The 23,688-nt window shown below is 41.0% G+C and overlaps 1 protein-coding gene across 1 annotated transcript in view; it reads left to right on the top strand.

The window, feature by feature from the left end:
• Positions 1-23,688, top strand: part of LOC149279317 (inactive rhomboid protein 1-like) — a 466,620-nt gene that overhangs the window by 131,545 nt on the left and 311,387 nt on the right. The window contains exon 10 of the mRNA XM_089501319.1: positions 3,281-3,442. Coding sequence (XP_089357445.1) covers positions 3,281-3,442 — 162 coding nt within the window. The remainder of the gene's footprint in view (positions 1-3,280; positions 3,443-23,688) is intronic.

The raw sequence follows: 23,688 nt of genomic DNA, 5'->3' as shown, positions 1-23,688 counted from the left end.
ATCGAACGCCTTCTCCGCATCCAAGGAGAGCAGCAGAGAAGGCATCCGACGAGTTTCCGCAAAGTAAATCAGGTTAATAAATCGTCTTGTTCCATCTACCGTTTGTCGGTCCTTAACAAAGCCAACTTGGTCATTGTTAATTAAAGATGGAAGAATAGCCTGTTAGCCAGGATTCTAGTATATAGTTTTAGATCAATGTTTAACAGAGAGATCGGTCTAAAATTTTCGGGCCTATTGGGAGTTTTACCCTTGCGATCCGCGCGGCAACAGCTGCTGTCCGCCGGGATTTGTTGTCAGATCCCGGCGCACAACACTGAAGCCGCGCCCACTGCCGTCCGTGACCTCTGACCCGGAAGAAGACAGAAGAACTGAAGAAGAGGAGTGAAGAGGAGGAAAAGAAGCTGTAAGGAGAAAAGAGGAAAGGTAGGAAAGCATTCAGTGAGATAGAGTTGATTGGTATGTGTGTGGATTGGTATGTGTGGATTGGTATGTGTGGATTGGTATATGTGTGGATTGGTGTATGTGTGTGGATTAGTATATGTGTGGATTGATATGTGTGGATTGGTATATATGTGGATTGGTATATGTGTGGATTGGTATGCGTGTGGATTGGTATGCGTGTGGGTTGGTATGTGTGTGAATTGGTATGTGTGTGGATTGGTATATGTGTGGATTGGTATTTGTGGATTGGTATATATGTGGATTGGTATATGTGTGGATTGGTGTGTGTGGATTGGTGTGTGTGTGGATTGGTATGTGTGTGGATTGGTATATGTGCGGATTGGTAAGTGTGTGAGAGTGATGGGTGTTATGCTGTACCATTTCCAATGTATTTTTCATTATATAATTATGCTCTAGTACATCATAACTCCCATCACTCTATACTGTTCCATACAGTGGCAGAGCTGGAAGACAGAGGCCTTGCACCCCCACCGCAGGACTCCTGAAAGGTAAGTGAACTTCAAAGTGGGAGAGGGTAGATAGGAGAGGGTAGATAGGGAGAAGGGAGTGAGACGGGGGGATAGGGGGTAGATAGGGAGAAGGGAGTGAGAAGGGGTAGGTAGGACAAAAGGGAGTGAGAAGGGGTAGATAGGGCAATCATACTCCTATCATGCCAAGTCTGCGAGTACATCCTGGAATCTGGGTATGCCTGGGCATGATAGAAATGTGATTGCTGTTAACAATCATATATATATATATATATATATATATATTAATATTGTTATTTAATTGTTTTGTCCTATTTTGGTGTGTTACTTACTTGAAATAAAAGTGTTACATTTTTTTTATGGTGTTGGGGGGCCCATATTCGGTTTCGGCCAGTTAAATGCTGCATTTTCGGTTTCAGTCCAGAATTCGTTTCGGTGCATCCCTACTACTAATGAAGTGGTAGGCCTACACCACATCAATGTTTGGCTTAGTATATAGTGATAGGAGTTATGCTCCACTATTGTCAATGTCTGGCTCAATGTATAGTGATAGGGATTACGCTGTACCACCGTCAATGTGTGCCTCAGTATATAGTGATAGGTGTTATGTTGTACCACCCTCATTGTCTGCCTCAGTATATAGTGGTAGGTGTTATGCTGTACCACCGTCAATGTCTGCCTCAGTATATAGTGATAAGTGTTATGCTGTACCACCGTCAATGTCTGCCTCAGTATATAATGATAACAGTAAGTGTTATGCTGTACCACCTTCAGTGTCTGCGCCGGTATATAACGGTAGAAGCTATGCAGTTTTAAAGTGTGTGTGTGGGGGGGTGCCACATACAGGATCCGCCCCAGGTGCCAAATACTCTAGGTACGCCCCTGGTTGTAGTAGACCATTTTTCTAAAATGGCACATTTCATCCCTCATACGGGACTTCCTTCTGCTATGGAAACAGCCTGTTCACTCGCGAAATCTTCAGGCTTCACAGACTACCCGAGAATATTGTATCAGACCGAGGTACTCAATTCACCTCTAATTTCTGGAAGGCTTTTTGTCAGGAACTCCATGTTCAATGTTGCCTCTCTACCGCCTTTCATTCAAAAATCAATGGACAAGCCGAGCGTACAAACCAAACCTTGCTTTTCTACTTACCTGCAGGATGATTGGGCTCAGTTTCTTCCTCTTGCCGAATTTGCCTATAATAACAATATTCATAGTTCTATTAAGATGTCTCCATTTTTGCCTGCTACGGATACCACCCCTCCATGATTCCGGGATCCCCTATCCTCAGTACTGTTCCCTCCGTCACAGAACATGTACGCAATCTCACGCATACTTACACAACGATTCGTAATTAATTAAAACAGGCTCAAGAACGCTACAAATGGTTTGCAGATTCACATCGATCTCCAGCACCTATGTATCAAGTTGGGGACAAAGTATGGCTATCCACTAGACATCTTAAAGTGTCTGGTCCCAGATTTGTCGGTCCGTTATTCCATCTGCAAGATCATTTCCCTGTTAGCCATCAAGCTACGTCTCCCATGCACCATGAAAATTCACCCAGTGTTCCATGTCTCTTTATTAAAACCATAGGTTGAAAATTGGTTTCCCGGGAAGACAGATCTCCCCACCGGAACCTATTGTTTTGGACGGCGCAGAGGAATATGAGGTGGAGGAGGTATTGGATTCTAGGATACACAAAAAGTTATAGTATCTCATTCACTGGAAGGGCTATGAGGCAGTGAAAGATGTGCATGCTTTTCATTCAAGACATCCTGATCGTCCTGGCTCTTTGTGTGCCTGGAGGTCCCCCTTAGGAGGGGGGTCTGTCGGCAACTGACCTGCAGCCACTCACCGGAAAACCTGTGGGTTGGTCCTCCCTCACGTCCTCACTCACTCATCGACCATGGTGAGGCATGTTCTGAGTGGAACCTGTCCTGTGAATCCGCTGTATGGCGCTGCAGCTCAGTTTCAGGGTCTTGGCAATCTTCTTATAGCCTAGGCCATCTTTATGTAGAGCAACAATTCTTTTTTTCAGATCCTCAGAGTTCTTTGCCATGAGGTGCCATGTTGAACTTCCAGTGACCAGTATGAGAGTGGTGTACTCACTTTATTTGCCAAGGTTTCCACATTAATGGCTGTGTGTTGTGTTATTTTGAGGGGACAGCAAATTTACACTGTGACACAGGCTATACACTCACTACTTTACATTGTAGCAGAGTGTTATTTCTTCAGTGTTGTCACATAAAAAGATATAATAAAATATTTCGAAAAAGGTGAGGGGGTGTGAGATACTGTAAATTACTTCATGCATGCCTTAATATTTATGGTTAAATTTTTTTCAGGAAGCTTTAATACACCTTGGAGCCAAATTTTCACCATGCATGAGACAAGACCAGCAAGTATACAATTACATTCAAATGAAAAGAGAAAAAGAGAAACACTCAGCATGTTGTGTAAGAAATGACAAATCTGGTTGCATACAAAGCTCAGAAGAAGAGTGTTCGGTAAGCCATTTTGTGTTGAATATGCAGATTTATTTAGAATCATTAAACATAAATCTCAGTATATCATTTAAGTGAGCTCGTAAACACTTGCATGCTTCTCATTTGTATAGAAGTTAGTTTTTATCATATCCTGTGATGCACATGGTCTTTGGTTTTTCAGCTTGTCTATGAATACAGTATGATTGTGTTCAGAAGATGTTGCTGAACATAAATTAGGTAATTGTTCAGCTGTAGCACCAACAGTATAGAAGACATTTTAAGCAAAAACTAAAATAAATTCCATTTTACTTTCAATAGTTTTTTATTAATTTTCAAAGAAATAAGAAGTACAAATAACTCAAATAGTAATATATGGGGGACAGTCGCAGCTGTCAGTTATGATCAAACCAAGGCAGTCGCAGCTGTCATTACAGTGAAAATTCAAACCATCTTGATAAGCATTTATCTCAGTTACATTTTAAGGTTATAAGGTAATAAAAAACGTAAACAAGAAAACTTCCCCGTAAAGGGAGAGGAACAGAACAGTATGCCTGAGTGAATTTTTAAAATCATAAGTGTATATCTGCTCAAGTATTTTATAGTGAATAGTTTTAATAGTTGTCATGCCATACCAGTGAGGATGACTGTAGTTACAGATAGCATTTGTTACATCGAAGAGAGTTACAGCGGGAGGGAGTTGGTCTGGAATCCTTAAAAATACTAAAGAACCTCAAATATCTATACAATAGGATGAAGAATACCATGGTTTCCATCTGATCTGATTTGTATCCCTAGTTTAATATCGTAGAAAGAAGGCTTTTACATTCTACCCAATATGATTGTATAAGAGGGCAATTCCATAAGATATGGTATAAGGTCCCCTTCTGGCCACACTTTCTCCAACATTTATTTGAAGAGTAAGGGAAAGCTTTAGCTATCCTATCCGGAGTATAGTACCAACGGGATACTGTCTTAAAGGCGGATTCTGCATGTGAGGAGCATTGAAGAGCTTTATGTGAACATTTAAAAGCTAACTGCCAATCTTGAAGGGCTACATTTATTCCTATATCATTTTCCCATTGTTTTATGGGATACATTTTATTACATTTATCAGATTTAGTGTAAAGAGTATATATTGGTTTTATTCCCTTCATATCAGATGAGAGGTAATTGAGAGTGAAGTTATCTACATGCAAAGAGGAGGGGGTCAAAGATTGTAAAAAATGTCTAATACGTAGATATTTGTAAAAATCCTTATTGGATAAATTATATGTGCGTCGAATGGTTTCAAATTAATCCATTAGCATTAAATATATGCTTGACATGAGTTATACCCCATAAAGACCAGTTAGTTAATTCAAGCCCTGGACTGGAGGCTTTAATTATTGACAAAAGTAGTTCCCTAAGGCGGTATGGTATTGCAGCCAAACATTATATGAGGCTTTTACTAATGGGTTTGTGAGAGGAGGTTTGTGAAGGTTCCAGGCTGGAAGTAGTAAAAGATCACTAATTTTGTAGGGATATACCGAGGAATTTTTAATGTGAGCCCAATGTGAATTAGAGGTATCGCACCACCACTGTTTTAGGAGAGTTATCAAAGTAGATATGTAATAACCTTTAATTTTAGGCATCCCAATCGCTCCGGCGAGTTTTGATTTTGTGATAATGGTAGCTGATAATCTTGGTCTCTTCCCAGCCCATACAAAACGTGACAGAATTCTATTTATTTTAATGAAGAAGGATTCAGGGAGGTGTATTAGCAATGTCCTTAATAAATAAAGAATTTTTGGTAATATGAACATGATTAGCATATTCCGCAGAATCTGACTCAATAGTTGCAAGGAGGGGAATGTAGTTTTTAGTAAATAGGGAAGAGAAGAGGTATGACAAGTCTACTCTCAAGTATTTTAGACTAGCTACCTGCCAGTCAAACTGGTATTGGGACTTCAAGGATGTTAATTGCTGAGGGGGAAGGTTCAGAGGGAGAGCTTGTGTTTTAGAATTATTTAAATGATAATATGATAGGTGACCTTATGTGTTGATGTTTTCCATAACTGCTTTATGTTTCTGGCGTGGTGAGGGAGAGGATGACATCATCCCCATATAGAGAGATGACATGATCTCTACCATTAATACTCAACCCGGAAATTCTGTCATCCAGTCGAAGGGCCTGAGCCAGTGGCTCCATGGATGAGATATAAATTAAAGGTGAAAGAGGGCACCCCTGCCGTGACCCATTTGTAATATTGAATTCCTCAGATAAGGCACCCTTAGATTAAACTTTCGCTGAGGGGTTGGAATATAAAGATGACACTGCCAGCAATATACTACCAGTAAAACCCATATGCTCTAATACCGAGAAAGCATATGACCAGCGTAACCTATCAAAAGCCTTCTCGGCATCTAAGGCGAGGATCAAAGCAGGGGTGCTGTCCTCCTCAATATAGTGGAAGATATTTAATAGTCTTCTGGTGTTCTCAGAGGTCTGATGGCCCGAGACAAAACCCGACTGATCTTGGTTCATCAGATGTGGGAGAATTAAGGCAGTTCTATTAGCTAGGACTTTTGCATATATTTTTAGGTCCTGATTCAGTAGAGAGATCGGTCTAAAATTTTGAGGGTGGTCAGTAGATTTGCCTGGTTTTGGAAGGGTGGTGATCAAGGCTTGTAAGTTTTCTTTGGGCAATGAACCACTGGACATGGCCACCTGACAGAAGTTTCGTAAATAGGGGGACAGACTAGTTTTAAAGGTTTTATAATATATGCTAGTAAAACCGTCAGGGCCAGGGGCTTTGCCGGATTGAAGAGAACATATGGTTTTTTGAATTTCTTCTGTGGTGATCTCCTCGTTTAATTTATTTAATTGGAAAGAATTTAATCGTGGTAGATGTAAGCGGTTCAGATATGTCTGAATAGCTTTAATGTGATCTGGGGGGGATATAATCGAGTCTCTTAAGTTATATAAATGAGAATAATAGGTCTTAAAACCATTAGAAATTTCCCAATGTACGAAATCTATATAAAAACTGCATGTTTTGCCATTTCTTAGCTTGGGACGTTAAACGAGATCACGATTTACCTTGGTACAAATATGAAAAATGGAAATCCCGTAATCTTGATCCATTCCAACTTTATTGGCTTAACTCTGAAATTATTAAAGAACTAGATATATCAAATCCCTTAATATTAAATATTCTGAGGAATATGTTTAAATTTAAAGAAATTAATGGTTTTGGAAATATATGGTCATTTCATACTCCTGTCGAAATCTTACAACTATATATTAAGGACATTGACCTCAAAGCTTGGCAATCATATGGGATTCTTAAAATAGAAGATATTTGTTCCTTATCTGGGATAAACTCTTTCTCAACATTGCAAACTAAATTTTCTTTACCTAGTAAAGAATATTATTTGTATCTGAGAATCACAAGCTTTAAGTCTAAGACCTTGAATTTACCAAATAATTTAGACAGATTTATTGAAAAATTTTATCTCTAAAATTGGGAAAATGTCAGAACAGACATCCATACTAGAGAAGTCCAATACTATTTTGAAATGGGAATCTGATTTAGCCATTTCCTATCCGGTAGAAGTTTGGTATTCCGCTTGGGCTAATGTAAGAAAAGCAATGCATTGTATAAATCTCCACAAACAATTTTTTAAATTACTGCACAGATGGTATTATGTTCCTTCTACTTTATTTAAAATATCAGGAATTAACTCCAACAAATGTTGGAGATGCAAACTTGAAGTAGGAACAGCGGCTCATATTTGGTGGAACTGCGACAGACTAAGTTTCTCTCCCGACTCTTTTCTATTTCATATAGATATACCTTTTAAAAATAAATCAAATCTTTATTTAGCTATTAATATATTTGCAGCAACTAAAATCTGTATCGCGTGCAATTGGAAATCAGATGTAACAAATTATTTTTGACACAAAATGTAAACATGCAGACAAGTTTAACTGTTCAGGTTCTGACATATCTGTGGAAAAACCAAAATCAGGATACTCTAATTTATAAAATAATAATTGTGTACTACTGACAGGTAATCCCAATACTCTCATAGGAAACAATGTTTCTTCTTTATCTGCCATAGGTATTAAACATGTACATTCACATACATTATTACTGCATCCTATTACTATACTCAATAAAGCTACTTTGTTTATGATATGTTCCCAAAACCCAAATTTGTCATCTTGTGTGTAGGGCCCTTTAGTCCAACTAAATAAATGTTTAGGCCCTATCATAACATTTAACCTTACATTACTTTTTCTAGTAACATTTATTCTAATGTTACAAACTAATAAGTACCCTTTCATTACACCAAAACACACATAACCATTGAAATCATCAATTTCTCTTTTCTTCTTAATTATGTCCGGGAACCCTTGAGTATTGTTAAATTGGCTATAAATTGGTTGTCAAATCTGTAGATCTTCTTGACTCTGTAGATCTTCCTTAGAACCGTCAATCATCAGTATGGTCGCCGTCAGAACTGCTAGAAACAAAAAGGATTATCTCTTCTTGAATGTCCGGTATCTTTGCCATGATGGACTTTTTAATGATTTGCATTGTCCATTCGACTCTTATATACAACCTAAAAAACACAACAGATGTGCAGCATCAAAATCTTAGCTGATACAACACCTTTATTATTGTAGCACCTCACTATAAAACATGATGTAATGTTCTAATATGATTCTTAAGAAATTGTTTAAAATGATTAACATTAAAGACTGCATCATTTTACCAAATAACCAAATAGCGAAATATAACACATGAATTTGGATCATGAGATGAATTTAAAAATATGGACAATAGTAAATAATTAATACTTCAATTTATTACGGAAAAACATATTTGATCAATACAATACATAGTAATCCTTTTTTGTCATGACGCAAAGCCCTGTTCTCATGAACTAAATTAAGGTTTTGAATCAACCTGAGAAGCAAGAAAGGAAATATCCCTAACTTGTACTTCTGCAAATGATGGACACTATGTAGTGGCAGTTTAACATATACAACATATCACATTACAGGATCTTAACTTACAGAATAAAACAAAACACAAAACTTTAACATATAACACATCTGATGTTGTTCATATAGTTTTTCTTATAATAAAGTCTTATAATAAATTTTCATAGAAGTGCAGGGATACAGTACGAATTAGAGTTAATTGCTATACCAGCTCCCTGTATACTGAACAACATATATCTACGTATTATAGCTCTCACGGCACTTACAGCAAACATACTCCTGTGTAGTTCCTGTATTAGGTAAATCTTCTTTATTAACTTCAATCTCCCTAATTTGCCTAATCATTGGAGTGTAAAGTAAATCTCTTTGAGGTGTTATGGCTCTGTTAGTATATACATTTGGATCTGAACTGTAAACAAATCCATTTGATTTTCTTTGCTCTTTTAATTTTTTATTATAGAGAAATTTGCGACATTGTCTTTTAAAATGTCCCAGTTTCTTGCAATAGAAACAGTGAAAAGACTCTTTATTCCAAAACCTGTGTCCCCTGGGATTCTGCATCTGCTTTCCTGAGGGGGAGAAGGGGGGTGAATGAAATGTGATCTCTCCTTTCTACCTATATCCTTGCTATTAACCATGTTAACTACAGACACATTCATTTTAACCCCTTCATGTCTGCATTCTCTCCTGATTTTATCAATAAATGCAGCAGCATCCTCAAGTGTTTGCATATCCGAAGCAATTGCTATGCAAGTAGGATCCAGGTAGTTAAACTTTTTAACAAAAACTTGAATCATAGAGGCAGGACATTCATCATCAGAAATTTTAAAAACTAATCTGTAAGCCTGCTCAAATCTTAACAAGAAAGAAAATGGATCCTCTGAAATTGTAGGTTTCAGATTTTCTAGTATATCAATTGTTGGATTGGTATTTCCAGTTGTAAACTTAATCAACTGCTGAAGTCTATCCTTATCTGTTCCATGAATTATTTCATAATTCTCCATAGCTTATTGGAGCTACTAATCTTCCGTAGAATCGCCGTAGAAAACCAACTAAAGACTGGCTGGCTCGTCAATTTGTTAGAATATTCTTTGTCTTGAATATCTAAACTTCTCCAGTGATCAAACAGCAATCAAGACCACTTATTAATCAGGTTGATTCGATAACAAATTATCAATACATACAGTACCGATGCTGGAACAAATGGTGATAAAAGGTACTGTAGGCTCAATATTCTTGGTGAGATGAAGGTGAGAGCGTAGAAAGAGACCTTGCCCTTGTAATCATGCCTATTTATACCTTTTTACATTTGGTTAGGGTATACGTTAAGGAATCCTATTGGAGCAGTCATATGATACACCGGCATTACACAGAAGACCCTCTAGGCTACGTCACATAATTGATACCATATGTTCCTAGCACTCAAGTTGCATTCAGGCCTAAAATGTGCAGAACAAAATAAAAGTATAAAAATAATTTCTTACAGACAGTAAGAAAGGGCTAATGCGCCATTGATGGACTCCATGCGAGGATATCTCATCGTCAAGCGTGAGTGTGATCGCCGCATGGTCGGACCATGTTATAGTTTCGATAGTAATATGGATCGTAAAAATATTCTATCCACCAGGAACATATCCAAACGTGAATAGGTGTTATGTGCTGCTTATAAATGAGTATAACCCCTCTCTGATCCGTGATTGATCCTCCAGGTGTCATAAAGGTCTCTTTCCCACATCCATGATGATAAGAAAGTGGGTTGGGTTCTAGAGAGTGAGGTAGAATCTAGATTAGAATTTTGCCACCGTTTCCTGTCTGGCATGTCTTTTTTTTACGAACAGGCAAGGGTGACAGCAAGGTCCAGAGCAGCAGAGGAGGTAAAGTTAGCTAAATTAGCTGCAGTGTGGGTCACTTTTTCAGGCTGAAGAGACAGAGCTCTCTTACTGCACAGCCATCTCCCTCGGCAGCAAGGCCACGCCCTTCCCCAATAAATTCCATTTTAATATAGATATCTATTATCTGTCACGCTCAGCGTACCATAGGATACGCTGTTGCAAGGGGGGACACGTCATCCCTATAAGAGAAAGGGCGTAGTTCTCAGGTAGCCGGAGTTCAGGATAGCCAGGATGTCAGGGTCCGGCGACCCGATGCGGTACCCGCCGGGGTCCGGCGACCCGATGCGGTACCCGCCGGGGTCCGGCGACCCGATGCGGTACCCGCCGGGGTCCGGCGACCCGATGCGGTTTCTTACCTGGATGCCCGCTACCCGCGGGCATCGGATCCAGCAGGTGTCCTACCGGCCTCTCCACTCGACCGGCTTTTGCTAGGCGCGCGCGCGCGCGCCCTCTATTAACTTTATTGTTCCCCGAACAAGGTTCGCGGGAGCTCGCCGCTGTAGCCTCCTGCTCGGGGGCGGAGCTTCCCCCGAGCGGCAAGTTTAAAACCAAGCACTGAGCTTTGCTCAGTGCTCAGTTATTGTGCTTCCATGCTACATCCTGAGAGCGCCTTTCTAGTGATTCTCCGTGTACCTACCTGGCTTTCCTTTGACCACGCTCCTGCCTGACCCTTATCTACTAAACGGTTCGTGATTCCTGGCTCTCCTTTGACTACGGCTTTGCCTGACCCTTTTGTACCTCGTTGCCCGCTCGTGTACCGTACCTCGGCTTGTGTCCTGACTTTGGCTCGTCTGCTCCTCCTGTACCTCGTGGCCCGCCTGTGTACCGTACCTCGGCTTTTCCTAACAGCGTTGTGGGCCTTATCTGCTAAGCGCCTCTGCCTGCATATTGAGCTCTGCTCCCTATTGAACTTGTCCTTTCTGATTCCTGCTCCTGACACAGGATCAATTCCGTGGTCAGGTAGCTGGAGTTCAGGATAGTCAGAATCAAGCTGGGTGAAATGCAGGAACAACACTATAGAACACACAAGGATCAATCACACCAGTATGACCATCCGAGGGCAAGGTTTAGTGTGTTCTGAGGCTTTATACAGGGCTCAGTAGAAGGAAGAGCGACAAATTCTTATCTGACGCCTAATTCATAAGGAGTGAAGTCACCCCGTTCAGGATATGCAGCTTCAGCTGGTCACTGTAGTGAGCGGGGATGGCTGAGAAGAGTGAATTGGAGGGATCTGCCACAGGAGGACCCTTGGCACGGTGTCGGATGGTAGAGAAGTGGGTAAATGACATTATCACTCATAATTATGATTATGTATTTCGATGTATTTTTGAAAGAAGGCCCTGCCTCTCCTGAACAAAGCAATGTATAATTTGTGTGGGTTTATCAAATATGAAAAAGGGGATCTTAAATTAACAAACATAAGATAGTTTTATTTCCTTTTCTCGGTGTTCTCACATTGTTCTTGTTGATTGTTCAGGCAACCTTTGTAGAAGTGAAATGAGGAGAAGCGAGAGAACTTAAGGACAGGAAATTGATTAGCTAATCCTGACCCTGCTACTTTGAGATACATATCGCCATAAGGTTTAATTAAAACATGTGTGATGACAAATGATGCCAAGTGCCAGGATGTGATGTCATATCTTGCTGCTTAGCACCAAAGCCACACGCCCCACGAGGACGAGAAAGAAATCAGGAGAAAGAGGAAAGATAATTAGAAAGAGGAGAGAGAAAGAAAAAGAGGTTAGATCATGAGAAAGGGAAGAAGGCTAGTATGTTTGTATTATGAAAGTGTTTGGATGTTACAGCAAGTGTGCTTTAGGGCAAATAAGAATGTGGCTGCAAGGGCAAGTGTAAGCCAGTATATTTATGTGTAAGGGCAAGCGTGAATGTGTGTATATGTATGTGTGTGTTTTGGAGGGCATATGTAAGGGCAGTTTCTAAATAAATACTTATGTTCTGTTTTTACAGAGGAAGATAAAGGTAAGGGATCCTTGTTAGCTTAGAGAAATAGCGTGACATGTGAAACAGCTGTGTTTACAGAGGAAGATGTTCTAGTCTAAAGTAAAGACAGGCAAATCTATGGGACCTGAAGGGATACACTCCAAAATTTTTAAAATAACTTGGACAAGTCCTGGCAAAGCTGCTAACCCCTATTTAATCAGTCACTAATGACAGGAGTAGTTCAAGAAGACTAGAAGTTTGCAACTATTGTACCATTGCACAAAAGGTAATAGGAAAGACTAGGCCAACAATAGACCAGTAAAACTTACGTCAGTGGTTGGCAAATTATGGCCCAAACAAAATGGCTGCCGTCCAATCGATCAACAAAGATGGCCGGTTGAAGCAGATCTTAGCAATCGATCAACAATCCTAAGTCTAATGCGTGTTGCTGAAATGCCTCGATATTGAGGCATTCAGCAAAACTACCCCCTAACTCGATCGCCTTGTAATTGCTCCAAAGATCAACCACAAACGCCATCAGTGAGTGACATTGATGCCATGCACAAAATGGTGGCACCAACTGAAAAGCTAACGAGTTCACAGAGGGTCTGAGAACTCTTGCTCCCTCTGCAGGTACTGCATTGAACCATGCACGTCAATGGAGCCCAGCTCCATGATAACATGTAAAAAAAATGCTGTCACCCTCAGGGGAAGCATCCAGTTCCAACATTTTTTTTAAGATTCCAAAAATATATATAAAAAAACCCTAAAATTCTTGCATTGCAAAGAGTTAAAACACTGGCATTTTAAATGCTCACGGGTCGTCTCTTTTTAAGAAAAATGTATGATTTGATGGGGTAAATGGAATTGGCTGGGTAAAAAGATGTCCCAAAAATAGGACATGGTACAGACTGGCCAGATGCCGAAATTCCCCAAAAATGTACAAAGGTGGTCTTTTCCATCCCAATAACCTGACAAACATATGCACGGTGTGTGTGTTTGGGGGTCACTGTACTCAAGAGATGTTGCTAAACACTTATTGGGGTGTTGTTTTTACAGTTCCTTCCAAATTTAGTCTAACCAAAAAAAAGAAAACATTTTTCACACCCACTTTGTAGTTTCATGTTTATTTTTTTGAGTGGATATATGAAAGAACACATAGAACATGCATAGATAAGTCAAAACTGGAACATGTACATTTCAATTTTTAAAAGTTTTTTATCAGATCACTTGTAAGTGACAAGTTTAGACCAATCCATAATCAGTGACTTAAAATGTCACTGACAAGTGATCAGGTAATAATTATGTATTTTTTATTAATAATTTGTGTTTTTTTCATAATTACACTAGATGAACCCTCTCTTTCTAGGACAGGGTCATCCAGGGGCTGCCATAATGATCAGATCCTATTGGCCAGGAGTGATCTGATCATCATCAGCCCACTTTTGATTGGTTCTGCAACAGTTTTTAACTGCTGCAGTTACCAAACTCACAGTATTTGACCTGGAAGCACGTCAGTGCTGTTATTTTTTTTTAATAATTATTATTTTTTTAACTCTTTCAATGTTGATGTTCCATTGGAGCACAGCGTTGACTGATATTTAGTCCCCATAAGCTTGTTGGGACAAATATTAACCCCTGCAATGCTGCGATGATGTCATACCATTGAAGGCATTGAAGGGGTTAACACTGCACGGTCGCTCTTAATTGAGCAATCGGGCAGCAGGAGCTGGGCTCCACACTCATGTAGAGACCGAAGAACCTTTTCTCCCTGTGCATGAAGCTGCCTCTGGCAGCTGGGACACAATTGGGGCACAATTGCAATTGGAGTCTCTTTGATCACTCCTGTAGGAGGGATCAAAAGGCTTGCGGGGGCTCTTTTTTGCTGTTACTGGTCTGTCTGGGCTTCCAGGCAAACCACCAGCAGCAGAGCCCTGTACTGTCATGATTAACTCATATGATGTAATGGATGTATGGAAGGGTAATCTAGCAGAGGTAGTTTGTTGCTTTGTATTAGGATTCCAAGAGCTAATTTGATGTTGATTTAAATGTGTTTCTTTGTGCATGCCCTCTGTATCTGTTCTGGCAAGAGGTGTCATCTTCCCAGGACCCCTGTAGTGATTCATGGCCCAACTGATAAGGATCCTGAATTATAGGAATTCCATTCCTAGCTTAAGTGGAGGGTTTTCCATCACCTTTACCCCACCATAACTTATTGGCAGATCAAAGATGGGACCCAATTCTTGGGGAAGGTGTCATATAATTGGTCATGCGACCAGAAGAGTGTTTTCTTGTAAAGGAGTCTGATTTAGGGGGAATGCAGCCACCTCAAAGCAGAACTCCAAGATATATTCTGATCGGAAAAATGTGGTTTAACATTTGGAGGGGCAGAGTTTCAAGAACAGGGAGTCTGCAGTGGCTCTTCTGGTTCCATGTCCCCTAATACTGAAAAGCATTAGTTTGACTATGGGTGACCAGGTAGCCAAGGGATTCAGGCATGCTGGGGATACTTCTGTCAAAGTGCCTTCAGAAGTCGTATGCCCTGAAGGTATAAAGGTTGATGAAAACCCCTAGCCTTGTGAGTGTAGGTGAAGCCACACAGGAAGCCCAGGACAATGGACACCCGTTTGCTGTCTTGCTTGGGAATAGGCAGTGTTTCCTAAGCAGGGTAGACAAAAGCATGGATGAGATCTTAAAACATTTGAGTAGCTTATCGCCAAAGGAAGAGGCGTATTTGAGGGTTGGCAAAGAGTGCTTAGCTATGGTGTGTGCTTTGCAGGAGTTACAGCCATGCTTGTATGGTTGTGACTTCACTGTTATAACCTATCACAACCCTCCTCTTCAGGCAGATAGATTAGATGGGAAGCCTAGACTGTTGTTCAGATGGAGTCCCATGGATGTTGTTTTCTTGCAAAGGAGCCTGATTTAGGGGCAATACAGCCACTTCAAAGAAGAACTCCATGATATACCCTGATCAGAACAACATCATAAGAAACCATCTGGACTTAAGGAGTTTCCACAGGCCGGCTTATTGAAGAAAATTGTGAGTGAGGGTCCTATGTTTAAGTCCCATTGTTTTTAAGAACTGTTTGCCTGTTTTATTTTTCTTTTGTATGTCTTGTTTTTTTTGTAATTGTGGCACTTTGTAACATTTGTCTTTTTGTTATTAAAATATTCATAATCGAGTCTTTGGGCTCTAGTATTGATATCCACAAACCCTAAGAGAGGATCAAGTTACCAAATTGTTATTTACTAATTTCTAGAGGATATATATATGTTTCCTGGGGTGGGTTGATACATATATACGACTCCGGTATCAAAATCGTGGCAGACTACCTGGGGGGATACAGGCAGGATTTGGGGGTTAATTTGTTAAGGGGTGAAGTTAGTAAATCCAGAAGCCTGCTGCTATTAACCCCTTCATGCCCACACCCTCCACACATGGCTTGGCAAGTAGTCCATGTAGTCCTGAACATGACACGTACAACACGGGTATTAACCCCTAAAATGCCACGATTGTGGCATTGAAGGGGTTAACACGGCACTGTCGCTCTCAGACAGCATATCCCACACGCATCCTAGTCCCCTTGTCTGTGCAGCATGTCTCTGTGGGATAATACAGTAAGACAGTATTACAGAGTGTTCCATCACTGCACAGACCAGTAAAGATTTCCAGGGGACTGATGTTCCACTGGCTTACCACCTACTACTGGGTACCATCTAATACATCAAATCCCCAAAAAATCTAACATCATTAATTACTTTGAGTGCTTGAGGGGAGATCAATGCTACAATGCAAAGACATAACCTTTTGTCATGGGTACTCGCCAGTGGCGACTCTAGAAACAATATATAGGGGGAGCCAGTAGCGTACCTAGCGGGGGGCGGTCCGCACCGGGTGCCGCTCATCAGGGGGGTGCCAACTTGCCGGCATCTGGCACCCCTCCAGAGACGGACAGTAATGTCCGCCGCTGGAGGAGCAGGCTCGCAAGGGAGCGGTATCGGAGGTCTTTAACAGACCTCCGGCTCCCTTGAGTGATTTTAAGCCGGGTTCAACCCTTGAACCCGGCTTAAAATCACTCAAGGGAGCCGGAGGTCTGTTAAAGACCTCCGATATCGCTCCCTTGCGATCCGCGCGGCAACAGCTGGTGTGCGCCGGGATTTGTTGTCAGATCCCGGCGCACAACACTGAAGCTGCGCCCACTGAACCGGAAGAAGACAGAAGAACTGAAGAAGAGGAGCGAAGAGGAGGAAAAGAAGCTGTAAGGAGAAAAGAGGAAAGGTAGGAAAGCATTTAGTGAGTGAGAGTGGATTGGTATATGTGTTTCGGCCAGGTAAATGCTGCATTTTCGGTTTCAGTCCAGAATTAGTTTCGGTGCATCCCTACTACTAATGAAGTGGTAGGCCTACACCACATCAATGTTTGGCTTAGTATATAGTGATAGGAGTTATGCTGCACTATTGTCAATGCCTGGCTCAATGTATAGTGATAGGGATTACGCTGTGCCACCGTCAATGTGTGCCTCAGTATATAGTGATAGGTGTTATGTTGTACCATCGTCATTGTCTGCCTCAGTATATAGTGGTAGGTGTTATGCTGTACAACCGTCAATGTCTGCCTCAGTATATAGTGATAGGTGTTATGCTGTACCACCGTCAATTTCTGCCTCAGTATTTAGTGATAAGTGTTATGCTGTACCACCGTCAATGTCTGCCTCAGTATATAATGATAACAGTAAGTGTTATGCTGTACCACCTTCAGTGTCTGCGCCGGTATATAACGGTAGAAGCTATGCAGTTTTAAAGTGTGTGTGTGTCGGGGGGTGCCACATACAGTATCCGCCCCAGGTGCCAAATACTCTAGGTACGCCCCTGGGGGGAGCACATAAGATACCACAGTCAAAGCTGGGGGGGCATTAATAATTTCCACCATTAAATCATACCACTGAAAAGAATATATATATATATATATATATTGTAGGGAACAGCTCACACATGGGGCAGCAATGACAGTACTCACACAGGCAGGTTGCAAAAGTTCAAGAGGGTGTTTATTTAAATAATTTAGGCACAGAGCACCTTGCAAACAAAACAAACTCTAAGCCTGTCCGGCTCTAACTAAACATCAGGATACCTCACTACCCCACTACAAGCCTAAGGTCTGGCACCAAGCAAAGTAACAAGTTGTCCATACCTGGTGGGCTGCAGCGCTGGCTGTAGCTGCTCCTTGACTCAGTCTCTCCAACACCCTGCAAACCTAACAGCCCTCACTTTTAAGGCTTCCTCCCCAGTAATAAGCATAGGAAGCCTCACCTGAGGAAAACCCGTAGTGAACTAGGGGTGTGGACTGGAGCTCTCCCACTTCCAACCTGTCCTCCAGTCCAAGTAATCCAGCCCATGTACCTTTAAACAAAAGACCCCTAGCAGACTACGCCCTGCTAAAGCAGCATGTATCCTCCTGGATGTCTGCTACCGTGCCTGGCTGAGAAAACCAGGTGAGATATACACCCCATCCACCACTTTCCCATACACTTTACCACAATATATACACCAACACCCAAACACACACCCCAGGACAGGCCCTGCCACACCGACACCCAACACACGCACCAGGACAGGCTCTGCCACACTGACACCTGAACACACACACTAGGACAGGCTATGCCAGATGTATACCCATATACACACACACCAGGACAAGCTCTGCTACACTGATAACCAAAAACACACAAACAGCAGGACACGATCTGTGACACAGACATACACATCAGGATGGATTTTCCACACTGCATTGTCTTTTATACCCCCCTTAGTGTTTTTGCCCCTTGGGTATTGATGTCTCAGCCAGCACCCTTTTAGTATTGATTAATGGGGTGTCCCCACACTCTTGTATGGTTGCCTCCAGCCAGCAAGCCCCTCCCTTTATTATTGATTTATGTGATAAATTAATATTCAGATTTTGGGGGGTCGTCTTATAATCAGGGTCGTCTTATAATGGAGCACATGCGGTAATATTAGTCCCTGCTGCCGATAAATATTAATATTAAACCCTACTGCCGATATATATTAATATTAGCCCCTGCTGCCAATATATATATATATATATATATATATATATATATATATACATAAAAAATATTAGACCCTGCTGCCGATAGCTGGTATAGATCAGCACATTAACACACAAACCCATCTTTGCATGTATAGCTCAATCAAAATTCACTTGTGAACTCAGCACTGAAAGTACAGATCAAATAAACAGAAATCCTATATTTGCAGGTATACAATAATAATAAATGGAAACATAGCATTGCAGGTATAGATCAACTGGAAAGCATATGTAAACTCAGCACTGAGGGCATAGCTCAAATAAATACATGGACACAGCATTGCAGGTATTGATCAGCTGAATAAGACATACAAACCCTGTATTTGCAGGTACACATAAATAATGTATTGAAACATAGCATAGCAGATATGGCTCTACCAGGCCCGGACTGGGACAAAAAATAGGCCCGGGCATTTAAGCCCAAGCAGCCCATTTTTATTTATTTATTTATTGTTAAAGCCCACCCTTCATGTACCATCTTTGCACTTACTCATTCACACAAATCATTAACACATTCATTAATGCAGTCTCACAAATCATTCAAGCAATTCATCCACACATGAATTCATTAATTGTCATACGCATTCACAATTCATCCACACATTTATTCATTCTCATACGCATTCACACTACCCCCTCTCCCCATCTTATCTCCCCTTCTCACTATGTTCCCCCTTTTCACTATGTACCCCCTCTCACTATCTATCCCCTCTCCCTATTTCTCACTATCTAACCCCCCTCTGCCCCTTCTCACTGCACCCCCCTCCCTCACCCTACTTACCTTGTTACCTTAAGCCCGCCGCAACTGCGTCCGGGTCCGCCATTCTAAGGGACCGGGAAGCCCCCACCAGGGCCGGCCTTAGGGGTCTGCGGCCGCACAGGGCTTCCATTAAAACATTGTTGTTTTTTTTTTAAACTTTATTTAACATCCTCCATGTCCTGACTGGGCCTATTCTAAGTCAATCCGGCCCTGCTGCGGCCCGGCCCACCGGGCAAACGCCCGGTTTGCCCGATGGCCAGTCCGGGCCTGGGCTCTACAGAATAACACAAAAACCCAGCATTGCTGGTATAGATCAATTGGAATAGATAAAATCCCCTAAATTACAGTCATAGATCACAGGTTGCACACCCCAAAGCCAGCCCTGGCATCCACACTGCCCACATAGAACATAAAAAGCACCCAGATATCACACATAGGATTTGCTATCTTTGTCCCCAAACAGCCCAGCACAAGTCAACTTTGTCCCCAAACAGTCCGGCCTGTGATCTTTGTCCCATAAACACCCTGCCTGTGCCATCTTGGTCCCCAAGGCTCAAACACCCTGCTACTGCCATCAACAATTATACATCTGATACACACACAAACACTTTTACAGTCACTCACCACTTCACTCTTTCATTCAGACAATTCATCCACAAATTAATTCATACTCACTCATTCACACTTGACTTTCAATATTCTTTACTTTTCAATATTCTTACTACCCTCTTTCTCACTATGTACCCCCTCTCCCTCCCTTATCACTTTCAACCCACTCTCCCTCCCTTATCGCTTTCTACCCCTTGTCCCTTCCTTTTCACTTTCTACCCATTCTGCCTCCCTTATCACTTTCTAACCCCTCTCCTTCCTCTTTCCCTACTCACTATCTACCCTCTCGACCTTTGTAGTTCACTCACTGTTTTACCAGCTCAAAGTATGTTAGCTGTCCCGCCCTCATTGACATACAAGTCAAGCACACTGAAACAGTTTTGTGGTAAAACGTATTCTTTATCTTGTTTATTCAATTAAAGCATGCAATACATGGTAAATTAATCAATAAAGAGTAAACATCAATACATCACCGGATATTGTAGCATCACTCCTCAATCGGGGGACTTTCACAAGCGATTGTCTTCAGGAGGAATCCGGGAAATCACTGCAAGGTCGACTGATAAACGCAGGCTCGAAGCCTCAGTAAATCCCGGATTCTCCTGCAAATCCCCGTTCGTTTATACACTAGCTTGTTGACAAGAATGTTTCCGATCTGGCGCAGTGAATGAATAAAAACACCTGTATCCTATGAGTATCACGCGCATACATGCGTAGTATAACATTCTAGAAGATTTGAGTGCATGATCAACGTATGCTGATCATGCGCATTTAAGTTGTTTTCTACATAGGAAATCATGAGATTATGAGTCAGAATTCTGGTTCTGCACAACAAGTTCTGAACTATATTAACCTCTATATTTCTGACTATAACAGTGGGGAATCATATTAGTTACTATCCTTTTGGCTAACTGAATATACTAACTTATTCAATCGCACCCCATACTCGTCACATTCGTATCACATTCGGTCCTTAACTAAATGATTACCCGCTGGTAACATAAGAGACCATAATTCCTTGAGGTTTTCTGCATAATACTTTATAAGCCATATAGCAATTCCATATGGATAATATTATTACCACTATCATTACTATCAATAGTGGATGAATTATCCAATTCAAAGCCTGCTGTGCAGAAGGGGAGTATCCCAGAAATATATCCCACCAATGATGGGAAGTGACATCTGCTATAGCTGAACCCAGTTTGATTACCTTATTTGCCACTATAGTGGTACTAAGCATATGTTTGTCTATAGATGTATTAAATCGTTTTATAATGTGTTTCAATTCCTTCGTTTGTTCCAAGATTTCTTTCAACTTTGTTAGATTCAAATCCCAATTTAATACTCCCAATTCTAAGGGTTGCCAATGCTTCACTACAGTTTTATCGTTTTCTGGTGTTAAAATATATGTTTCATTCTGCCATTGAAAAGTTGATACATTTCGTAAACATCCGGAAAATGGTACTTGCATCCCTGGGACAACTGGAACATTTGTTGCTACACATAACTCCTGGGGAGCTATTTCTACCATGAATCCTACTTCTAAAGGTAGAATCAACCATTCACATACATTTATAGTATTTTGCAGCAAACAAGGTTCATATACTGCTGATTGTGTTTTACAAATCATACCCTCTAATGTTGATTCACACAAATTTAAATCATAAGTTCTATTCTGCTTGTCTATGTATTGTCCGTGAAACTGAGGCACCCAAAAATGCATACTTCCCGGTACCCCAAGAATCAAAGGCAACACTATGAATTTACACATCACCTCTTGTTTGGTCACATTATATACTATGATAACTCCTGTACAGTGGGTGTCATCACATTGTATCTTCTGAGGACTTATTTGCAGCCAATCATTATATGCTATGGAGTTATTAAATAAAGTTCTCCAAACTTGCTCATTTCCCGTCATTAACATAGCCTTGACAGTATCCTTTTGTTGCTGCTGATAAATGGTCTGCAATGTACATACTGACCAATTAATGGATGCTTTTTGTAAATCAACCATAATAGTATCCATCCCAGCTTGTTCTTTTGTTAATTTTACAGTAGTTGGCATCCATCGTGCCTGTAAAAAAAAACATCTTTCAGTTGGCTTCCTGTCTTATGCAGCCTATTAGCTAAAGTCTCAATATCAAACCCATTTATTGTACCTGTAGGAGCTCCATACCCCCCTAGTATAGTATCATACCACGCTCTTTTCTTTCGTACTAAACATATTTTTGTTGGTGGGAAAGTTATAGACGCTTGAATTATTGTTTTCTGTGCCTGGGTTCCCACATTTATACATGTTGATGGGACCCTTTTAATATGCCCAGGATCAATTTTAGATGCATTTATATTTACAAAAATCAAACTTTGTGCCCACCATTTTCGGTTACTTATTTCAGTACTATTGGCACATGTTATCACATCAGTTTCATTCAGATAGAATATAAAAGTTAATCCAGTTTTTGTACAATTCTTGTACAATTCATTTTGTTCTTCAATCGTAAGATATGGGAAATCAGAAGGCCTTTGACAGCAAGAGATATTAACTTGAGAGCTGATATTAACGTGTCCGTCACTTCGATGTAAAGCGTACAATGCTCGATAACCCTGACGACCTTCTTCTTCCGGTCCCTTCCACATAGTTCCATCAAACGTAACATTAAGGATCTTACATGCTTGATTAGAAGGACAAGTAAAATTATCTTGTGTTCTTGTTTGAGTAGAATACGTCCAGCTCCATGTTGCTCGACTTCGATGTGTGTTGGTTACTGGCACACCAGGAGTCCATCCATCACTTCCTTGAATAACCAAACACACAATCCCAAGAATTCCAAGGATGTTTAGAAATGAGATCTGTAACACAAAAAGGTAGCATTATTCTCTTAAATAACATTTCTCCTGGGGAATGTATTCCCACTTCTCCTCTCCTGGTTTCATCACGAGGAGAGTTCGATCTTTCCCTACCGCAATTACCTCCGCCGGAGAAGGCTGTCCTTGGGGGTTTTGTATCCAAATTTTGGCCCCGACATTAACTGTATTGGTAGAACCAAAACCTTTATCTCCTCTGACTGTTAAAGTGGTTGGGGCAGTCCCTTCCTCTACCACCGTAAGATTTATTGGTATCAAGAGGAGCTGTGCCATTCTTTCCCCTTGTTCCACAATTAATGACTCTGTTCCCAGATTAATCATTATAACCTTAATTTCCCCCTGATAATCTGCATCAATGACTCCCCCCAGAACAACTGCTCCTTTAATGGCAAAACTCGACCTAGTCGAAATTTGCCCAAAATGATTATCAGGAATCTTACATCCTATTCCTGTATTTATCGCTTTTACTTTTCCAGGTGGAATAACAGTAGTTTCTACAGCATAAAGGTCCATCCCGGCAGCCGCCGGGGTCGCCCTATAGGGGGCTCGAGCTTTTTCATGTATCTTCCAATAGATCATTGAATCTACCTTTACAGTATCTATACTCAGATTCGGTGTTAGCATTCTCATTAAGGGAGTCATAGAGTCAGTGATGGGCCTATTATTTATTATCTGCAAAGCTTCAGTTAGATTATCTCTCCATTGCCCATAACTATCAGTTCCAGTTGCTTTTAATATGCCATTCATTCTTTCCACTAACCCTGCAGCTTGGGGATAGTAGGGCATATGATAGACCCATTCAATATTATGCTGTCTAGCATAATCTTTTACCTGCCGCCCACTAAAATGTGATCCATTATCAGTTTCAATTTGCAAAGGAGTACCATAATACTGAGTTATCTCCAGAGTCCTTAGGGTACTCCACTGAGTGGCGGTTTTGCAAGGGAATCCAACCATCACTCCAGAATAAGTATCCACAGCGGTGCAAACATATTTGCACCCTCTACTTTCCGATAAAGGCCCAATGAAATCCATTTGCCATATCTGTGCTGGTAACTGCCCTCTTCCTATGTGTCCCATTACAGTGTGTGG

Source organism: Sceloporus occidentalis, unplaced genomic scaffold, assembly GCF_023333645.1.
Source record: "Sceloporus occidentalis isolate IW3139 unplaced genomic scaffold, rSceOcc1.0.p SCAF_171, whole genome shotgun sequence".
Lineage (NCBI taxonomy): Eukaryota > Metazoa > Chordata > Lepidosauria > Squamata > Phrynosomatidae > Sceloporus > Sceloporus occidentalis.
The sequence above is the reverse complement of the archived record's forward strand: the minus strand, read 5'-3'. Positions and strand labels throughout refer to the sequence as shown.